At 43.6% G+C, this 9,807-nt stretch overlaps 1 protein-coding gene across 1 annotated transcript; it reads right to left on the reverse strand.

The window, feature by feature from the left end:
• Positions 1 to 548: 548 nt before the first annotated feature.
• On the reverse strand, positions 549 to 8,917 carry LOC124485428 (UPF0524 protein C3orf70 homolog A-like). Its single transcript, XM_047047044.1, has 2 exons — positions 8,429 to 8,917; positions 549 to 2,858 (listed from the first exon to the last, which is right to left on the reverse strand). The coding sequence occupies exons 1-2, from the start codon at positions 8,610 to 8,612 to the stop codon at positions 2,203 to 2,205; spliced, it is 840 nt and encodes a 279-aa protein (XP_046903000.1). The 5' UTR covers positions 8,613 to 8,917; the 3' UTR covers positions 549 to 2,202.
• Between the last annotated feature and the right edge of the window lie 890 nt (positions 8,918 to 9,807).

The following is a 9,807-nucleotide window of genomic DNA, read 5'->3' on the forward strand; positions in this document are numbered from 1 at the left end:
AGAGCCTTCAGTCAAGAAGTCCTGTGTGGGAGATTAAGTCCTGTGAGGGGAGAGAGGGAGAAGGGCAGGAGGGGAGAAGGGGGCTGGAGCCCAGCGGAACTCAGCAGGTCTCTGGTTCTGAACCTCATGTGGATCCAGCAGGATAAATGAAAAGCAAGGACAAGCTGGAGGGTTAACAGGAGCTCCACTGTAACATGAACATTTTGCTATGATTTATTTTCTAGGGGTGGATTTCTGAAAACGTATTTTTGAGGTAGTCACATAAAGATTTATGAATGTATTTACTGTGTTATCAAAACAATATGTTGAAAGTCTTCCCTTTAGAGAAGACTCTCTTCTTGAGAGAGTGTAAATATATATAGTATATTTCTGTTTTGACTTCTCGTGAGCACAGATGGCCATTACTGTGTCTAGGGAGAGTGGGTTGAACGATCCTGAAGGATTACATACACAGTGTGGCTGTCTCTCTCTCCAGTTCCTAAAAAGATCTAAATGAATAAATGAATGAATAAATAAATCAACAAACAACTCTATATTTCTTTCTGATTTATTTGTATGAAAATAAGAGATATAACAATTACAGGAACTTAAGGAATGCTTTAAAACTGCATTGAAGGGTGATTATGTTTCTGCAGTGTACAGTCTATATTACATATCATGTGTATTCTACTTAGCGTTGGAATGTTGAGAGAAATCAATAAAATCCTCATCTATTTTCTCTCAGGTTGATTGAACTGACGGAATAATGAATATCCCTGACCAGAACATTCTGGAACACAGAGGACCATGAACACCCATTCAGTAGTGATGGGAGTCCCACAGTAAGGGCTGTGCTTTGAAAGAGATGTAGTGGCTTGGTCATGTGGTCAGCAATATGTATTTAACAATTTAAACCGTAAAGCACCAATTATTGAAGCTTAACACAGTTTCCACACACTCTTGTGAAAGCATTAAGATTCTCTATTGATTACACACAATATTCTTGGCAGATGGATGTGTATGTGTTCACTGGCAGGCAGGACAGTGTGCTTATGTGTCATCCTTGATTGTCATAAAATGACCCACATGCTATCTATTTTTCTTCAAAGTATGGTAAGTGCAGACCACTGTGTACCTAAAAGCAGGTGGGTGTTATGAGTAATCGTCTTAGTAATGAATGAGTTACTGCATAAAAGGCTTTTGTATGTTTGTGAGTGTTTGTGTGTAGGTGTGTCAGTGTGTCAGTGTATGTGTGTTTGTGTGTCTGTGAGTGTGTGTGTAAGAGGTAGGTGTTCCTCTTATAATGCCAAAGTGTTTATGACTAATCCTAGTGGGTGGGTCCTGGCCACAGGAGTGCAAGTTAAGACACGCTCCAGCGTTCTAGAACATCCCTCTTCAGAGATGCGTGTAACTCAGTTGTAGAGTGTTTGACTGCAATCCAAGAGGTCGCAAGTTTAAATCCCTCATGGCTGTATGTTGCTTTAGATAAAAGCATCTGCTAAATAAAACCCTAACTCTAATTAAATGAATATGTACCAATTCTCCAACATTCTAGAATATCCCTTTTCAGAGAACTCAACAAATGCTCCAATTTTCTAAAATCCTTTTCAAAGAATTTGAGAAGACTCTTGTCTGGAGAACAGTGATAACAGCCATCTCTCTTTCATCACAACGTCTTGCTGATACCTGACACCTCATCCATGATTCAGCTGCAGTCAGATCTACTGAGGAACTTCTAAAACCACCTCTCCTTTTCTCAGGCCCTCTGTCTGATCCTTCTGAGATCCTTTCATTTTCTAAGAATGCCATGTATCCATAGGATGTGCTCAGTCCAGGTCCTGGTCTGGATCCTGGTCCTGGCTGGGTGGTGTGTGCTTGTGGTTCTGGTCTTGATCCTGGCTGGGTGATGTGTGCTTGTGGTTCTGGTGGTAGGGTTGTGCTGTATTGTTCTCCCCTGTAGAGGAGAGGTCTAGGCTATGTGACCCCATCTTACAAACCATGCTGGGAGATGGAGAGTGGGTCGATGGGTAAAAATTCAGAATCAGTATTCCTGACTGTCTCTGAACGAACACACATTGACCAACTCCGACCCTTTAAGTCCTTTGGGGTCTTATCTGTCTTATTGGTCTTATCGGCCCACCTTCAGAAAATCCTAGGAGGTAGTCCAGTAGCAGTGTACTGCAGGCTCTGAAGACGTCAGTATGTTTACATGGGGGAGGTGGGTCACACAGTGGTTTCAATCTTCTCTATTATCTCCACCGTGGACTTGGAGGGCGACAGCAGTGAGCATTCATCCTGCTCCCACAGGCTGCCACGGCTGGAGTTCCCATCTGTACTCAGCTCGTCATCCTCCTCACCCTCGGACTCCTCCTCGCAGGACTCTAAGAAGTGCAGACCCAGGGCATTGATACCAGAGTCCTCTGAGCTTGATGGGGAGGAGCAGTGGTTCATCTGGGGGCCCTTCAGCCTGTCCAGGGGACTGCTGGGCTTGGGCTCTCTCAGCGGCGGCTTGGCTGGCGCTGCTGGCTGGCAGGGGGGAGGAGGCAGGAGGGCAGGGGCCGCCAGGGATGCGGGGGCTGGAGCAGGAGGTGCCAGGAGAGGTGTCGGGGGCTCCGGTATAGGGGGTAGAGGCCTCTGCACGTAACACATCTTGCCGTTGATGCGCTTCACAATGTAGTCGTCCACAAAGAGGTCAGTGATGATGCAATACTTGGGAGACTCTAGAAGGGGCGGGGACTGGAAGCAGGGGGCGATCTTCAGGAAGCGCTCGGCCAACATGACAGACAGGTCGATGGTGCTGGCAAACTCTGTCTCTGACAAGGGCACCGGCGTGCTGGGCAGCTGGCACACACTGGTCATGGGTTGATACACGTATTTACCTGCAGGAGAGAGAAGGAAGAGAGGAGGAAGAGAAGAGAAAAAGAGGAGAAGGAGAGGAGGAGAGGAAGAAAGGGGGAGAATATGTTGTAAGCCATGGTTTAGCAAGCATGAGGATCTGGATGATACACAAAGCGTGCCGTAAAAAAGAATTTTCATGCATATTTAATTTCCCTGAACTCATCCACTACACAGTGTTTCATCCAGCATCTTAAGCATTCATGCCTTTATATCTTTCACATAAAAAAGTCCTCATCAACATTTCTTATAAAGTTACCCTTCCCAGTCTCTGGCATCCAACACAACTCTAAGTCCCATAAACAGTTTGCCTGCAGGAACTGCTTTCAAGGCTTTTTACAGTCTGCAGCCCAAGATTTGCAGAGCTCAGACTTCTCCTTCTTAGAAGAGTGTTTAACAGACGGACTCTCTCCAGGGACAAGAAGTGGAGCAGATGACAGGCGTGCGCATCACTTCCTGTCTTTGACATTGTGTGTCCTCTTGCATACTCTTCTAGGGGGGCAAACACTCCATCACTGTCTGTTCCTGGTTGACGGCAGCAGCAACACTGGTCTCCCAGGGCATCCATTATTGGATACAGTTTGTCATTGGCTATGTCATTGGGTTTGTGTGTTGTGAAGTTTCCTTGTAGGGTTTGTCTCAGTACAATAGGAATGCAGATTATCTTTGTAGACGACTGCCTGCTGAGTGCAAATATTTCCTTTTAAGACATTGGTAGCAATCTAATCTCCCTTTTTTAATTTGACTGAAAAGAGATTGTGGTTTGTGAATGCATTATTGTCAACTGACTGGACACAAAAGCACTTAACTTCACAGTACCATACTCCATTAGGCACAGCAGTAAACTGACAACGCTTCAATCATGCCTGGCTGAGAGATTTGGACAAACAGGCCTACAGACAAACAGACAGACAGACCAGCTGGTAGACAGACACATACAGATATGTAGACACACAGACAGCCATACACACAGACAGCCATACAGACAGACGGACATACAGGCAGACAGACATACAGACAGACTGACATAGAGACAGACGGACATACAGGCAGACAGACAGACATACAGACACACAGACAGACAGACTGACATACAGGCAGAAGGACATACAGACAAACAGACGTGCAGGCAAGACAGACATACAGACAGACAGACAGACAGACAGACAGATAGACATACAGACATACATACAGACTGACATACATACAGACTGACATACATACAGACTGACATACAGACAGACAGACAGACAGACAGACAGACAGACAGACAGACAGACAGACATGGACCGACTGTCTATTCTGAAACAGCAGCCTTTCAGTGACAGAAACCCGATCTGCTCCTGACATTGGTTATATCGTTATACATACGCCCTGCTGGACTCTCATTACACCGTGCACTATAGCAGCGATGAACACAACACAAACCAAAACGCAGAATAGCCGGATACATTTATAATTGACATTTTTCCTCCAACACATTCCCCTCCTCCCTCTCTACCAGAGGCATAAGCACACAGAGAGAAATGTCATTGCAGACACAGTGAATGACAGCCAGCGCTCTTGTGTTTCCTGCTGTGCTGGTTTTACATAGTATTGGTATTCATGTGTGCCCATCTGATGTGGGCTGGCGTGTGTCGAGGTTCTAACCCATGACAACACACAGGGCTGGTGCGCGTGCCCAGGTTTCCTGCTCCTTAGCCCTGTTTTGGCAGACAGAAGGGGATTGATACCCGCAGGAGGAGACAGAGCAGCTGGTAGCTAGGGCTGGAAGATAGAGGTTCCCTTTCTGATATTCTGGTATACAGTATACTTCTCTTCCTCCTCCTCTCCAGTCTCCCCTTCCTGCTCTCCTGGCTCACCTGGGGCAGAGCAGCTGATGCCTGACTCTCTGGCTCTCAGGGCCACTTAGCACTCAGTAGCCCACTGGATCTCTGACTCCGTCGCTCTATTGCTTTGGTTAGAGCTGGGATTGGGTTAACACAGAAGCCATTCTGTGAATTATGCAACAGCCTGCCTGTCATCCTCTCGTTATCATCCTATTTTCTCTCTCCAGCTCACTTTCTCTTTTTTCATCATATCCTATCTCTCTTTCTATTAATTTATCTTTCTCCCGCTCCCGTTCTCTCTCTCATATGCATCCCCCGCCTCTTCTCCCCTCCTTTTCCCTCCTCTCCTTTCCCCACCATTCTCTCCACTCTCTTCCTTTACCATCTCCCCTCCCCTCCTCTTCTTTCTACCCCTCTCCTGCTGCTGTCCCACTGGTGAGATCCAGAGGTAAATACTAATGGACAAATGTCCAAAGGTGCCCCTGCTCTTATACAGTCTGGGAGAACAGAGGGACCTTTTATATGCTGTATATTTAGTAGCTTCAGGGTAACGTTACAAAAACAAGAAGAACTGCTATTATCTGTGCGTACATAGCAGACAGATATATAAGTATCTTCATGCTTTTTTAAGAGAGAACAACTAAATTCCACGTCTAATTCCACTGATTCCAGGATGCTGGCACAGATTAAGCAAAAAATGCACATTTTACACACGACAGCCCCATTACCTCAGCACATTCTTCCTGTTTTCCACAATGAGGGAGTTACACCCGGCTGGGCGGATGTGTGCTTTCCAACTTCCGTAGTTCATTGTAGTTAAATCTGTCCAACAAAGAGCCCGATCACTCTGTCAGAGCTGGGAGAACACAGAGAGCTTCAGCATCTGGACCAGTAGGCTCCTTCCCAGGAAACAACAAGTCTACAGCTTCCTGTTTCAGACTCCCGGAAGAAGTTACTACTGGCCATACAGCAGATCTGAGATCAGATCTCCAAGTTCTATAGCTGGGAGGACATTACACTGTCCGACAACTGCTGATAATTAGTATCCCATTGATGAAGATTTGGTTGCTTTAAAAAGATACACACAGAATGCCCAGTACATAGGATATTTGCATAAGGTTTGAGGCAAGTTTAGGAGTCATTTAGCAGAATGTGGAAATGGCTCAAGTACTGGCTAAACCAAAATAAAGTTTTAAAGGACTTATATAATACATGACTGCTCTAATGAACAACACTAAAATAGTCTGAATGTATTCCTGGCATGTCTCCAGTGTGTTTAATGATCAGCTCCTAATGTTTTGGTTCTCTTGCATGGCCAATCAATCCCAAACCAGACGGGCTCTCCCCTAAGGCTCAGCTGAGAATCCATTGACTCCTGGAAACTGAGAGCTGCATACTGTACTGGTGTTAGACTGTGGTCCATTTGGAACCAGAGAACGTGATTTGATTAGATCAACATCAATATGACAATATAAACAATATCAATAGATATACATCATATTTAGGGTTTAATCAGTGATCGATGATTGCCATTGGTTTTATTGTCATCTTATTCAAAATGATCATGATCATCACTTAAATCATTGTTATAATCACCATCATTATCATCATCATCATCCGGATAACCTTCGGATCTTTACAAGCACTTCAGAGCCTAAGTGAATTGAGCTGAGCCAAGTCAATAACTGTTTGTCTTTAACACCAAAGACGTACCACCTGGGAAGGCAAGTATAGATCCAGCTAAAAGTCACCCCAATCAGACAAAGAAATCACATGTTTACCTGAACCCTGATAACAATGATTGTTACATTCCAGAGTGTAAGAGAGTTCTGCAAAGGGCCACTTCAGGATCACATATTAAATACATACACGTCACAGCCGAGGCACCTTGGTATCACAACACAGACAAGTACCAAATACTATTTTTTATGAACAATGTCACTAAGAGCTTCATAGAACAATCATGAAGACCTACCTAAAACCATCAAAGACAAGGAAAAACTTCCCAATAAAGACATGTTTTAAATCTGTCCCTGACAACAGGGACAACATAATCCCTCCTTATTGGTGTAATTGCTGTGCTGTCACCTTGACTGGTAGGCAGGTGGGATTGCTGTTATAATCAGTTAGTCAAGTACGTCGTTCCATCCTGGTGGGCTGTTCTGAAGCTGTGGTGTGTGAGAGCCCTCATTAGACACAATGTTCTGACTGACTTTTAACAGAGGAAATGAATGCTAATGCTAGAGTCTGGCTGTCACCCGAGGGGAGGGCTATCTCTGCTCAAATTTGATTGCATTTTTATTTCTTCCTCTTTCTTACAGGATCATGTGATGGCATTTCCACAAACCCATCAGTGTGTTGACAAACAGCTCCTGGTTTGTTCAAAATCGAAGCAAATAACCTGTGAGTGAGTTTTTTGAAATGAAGTGTTTTAGCTTACATTATTCTGATGAGTACACATGTTATACAGCAAAACCAACTGTGTGTTGAGTCACTGGAGTCTAACATTTAATTCAGGAATGTGAAGCTACAGACTGCTTAACAGCCTTGTAATTTATACAGCAGTTAAAGTTGGCACTTTTAACTATGGCACTATTATCTACAATCCTGACCCTCATAAGAGTGAAGGAACAATATATGGAAACCCCTCTGCTTTTGGTGGAAGCAAACATGGTGAATATGAGTTTAACATGAAAATGATTTCTTGTCTGGCATATCATTTTTCATGCGTCTTTTTGTGAGGTATTTCACTGGGACACTTCCAATCACCAAGATGTTATTGACAGCTGCATTTTAAATCCAAAGATTACATTGTCCCAGATTGTTATGTGACTTCTACAGTACGTCAGTGCTAGAGACTCTAATAATATACTTCTAGATACAATTTTTTTTTAGTTTTCTAAGCCTTTTTTGAAAAGACAGAAGCTTGTCATTCAGCATTAAACCTGTCAGGTTGGATTAGGGCTGGCTGTGATATCATCACAGACACTGGTTAGGTGTAAGACCCAGGCAGGGCGATATAGACTTGACAGCACAGAGGAGGTTTGTGAGCTGTGTGTCTGAGAATGGAAAATACGGTTGGACCTTTCTCACAGGGTGACAGTGACGGTTAACTGTATGCAACCACCTTGGATCAAGTGGTAGAATGCATATGTGCATGTGGAATGCACTCTTTATAATGTCGCAGAACCTTGATAAGAAGGCTTCAGCATATTCCATTAAAGTAGGCAGCCACAAGATGATTGGGAATATTACCTGTCAGCAGTGACAGTACATTAATTTGCCTCTGTATGGTCTTTTGTTGGTTGTGAATTATTTTATCAAGCACTACTGTATTACAATATGCTATGTCTTTCAGATGCAGAACCAAATTGAAAAGTATGCTTCGGTTGGAAAGAAAAGGAGAGATTAATGAAGCAAAAGCTAAAATATATGTAATTGCAGGTTCTGGCCACAAATAACATTTCCACTCAGCTGCTACAGTAGCAAGTGTTGGCCGCATTCCACAACATCATTTCAAACAGTGACAAGCAATAACATTAACAAGCAGAGGCTATAAAGGAAAACATTCAATAAAACACATCCCGCTCCCTGCTTCGCCTGACAGTTTTATTATGGCCCATTTCTGCCATTGTGAGGCAGGTGAATACTGTTCATTTACGACTGCGCTATGACGAGTTATTGATATTAGCTTCGTGATTATTTGGTAACAGACTGTAACTTACAGTGACACCAGCCCAAGTGACAGCACCAGTGTAGTTTGAAGCACTTCCCATGACTGTGTGTGGCGCAAATTGACAGTCCATCGCAAGGCAAAAAGTCGGGTCTCCCTGCGCAGCTCTTCGCCAGAGCTTGCGCTTCGTCCAATTTATCGTTCTTCGGACACTTCTGTGCTCCCGAGACAGACATGCCAGCATTCCAATCGTGACCGAGGCACACAACCGTGCTCTATAAACTATCTCATAACCGTAAGCAAATATGACCGGTCGAATAGCGATTCAATAAACCATCTGGAAAAAACAAACGTCGAAAAGACGCGATCATAGGCTATTTCTGTGTCTGAGATCAAATGCAGCCTAAATAAATCGTCAGACTAGGCTACAAAACAATAACAGCCTAAATACCCAAATGGACAAACGAAACAGTTTGCATATTCCAAGCGACCCACACTTTCTCTTGCTCCAGAGGTCTATCCAGTAGGCTATCCATCCACCAAGTGGAGAAAAGGTCCGCGTTTGCGCGCAACCGACGCCACCTTCCAGCGCACCCTCTTCCCTTCCTTACCCTTCACCAACTTCGACACCACATGGGGGTTATGGTAATAGCATAGGCCGAATTCACATAGCGTTTTTAAGTCACAAACCGTATAGCTACAAATAATAAACATATTACGACATGAGGTTATTTGAGTTCAGACACATATGGTGCCAAATACGATGAATCTCAAATGCGTAAAAAATGATTGCCTCCTCAATAAAATCCTAAAATCCTTCCTATTAGTCAATTCCATATTTTTCTGCCGGTGATTACCCTAATACCCAACGCCATTGTTATTTAGATTGACCTATTTAAAAGGGCTAATAGCCATATAGTCTCGCCTTTAAGAAAGTCTACTACAACATGGAAAAAAATCAACACTGCTGTCTATAGATAGAATATGAGAAAGCATGAGAGAAAGCCACAAGGTGGCAATGTTCATGTGGCCTGTCCAACATTCCCTGCATGGTTGAAGCAACTGGAGAGTGCATCAAGGTACATTGATGCAGTTAATGGAGTATAAAGCATAGCCTTAATGGTTATCCACAGACCTAAATAAACAAGTATGGATACATTCTTTTACTAAAATACAAATTATTTTCAGTTATTGTCAGTGACTTTTTTAAAGGAAGTCAAGATTTTATCAAGACCCCACCCCTCCCAACCCTAAAGGTCTAAAATGATTGGATTAGAGTATAAATAGGACCACCCAGCCCAAAGTGGTGAAGTATAGGCCACATTGCAAAAAAGGATCTTGTCTGATTAGATATGAGTGCTGTGGGGATTTGAGCTTGGGGTTGATTAGGAGTTAGGCACTAGCAGAAGCACTGCCTCTCTACTTTACCTC

The sequence above is a fragment of the Hypomesus transpacificus genome, chromosome 23 (assembly GCF_021917145.1).
Source record: "Hypomesus transpacificus isolate Combined female chromosome 23, fHypTra1, whole genome shotgun sequence".
NCBI lineage: Eukaryota > Metazoa > Chordata > Actinopteri > Osmeriformes > Osmeridae > Hypomesus > Hypomesus transpacificus.

What these genes read in the sequence shown, in the direction of transcription:
- LOC124485428 (XM_047047044.1), bottom strand. Translation starts at nt 8,612, where the DNA reads ATGTCTGTCTCGGGAGCACAGAAGTGTCCGAAGAACGATAAATTGGAC. An exon ending in TCACTTGGGCTGGTGTCACT is followed by an intron (nt 2,859 to 8,428) that starts GTAAGTTACAGT and finishes TCTCTCCTGCAG; the next exon opens with GTAAATACGTGTATCAACCC.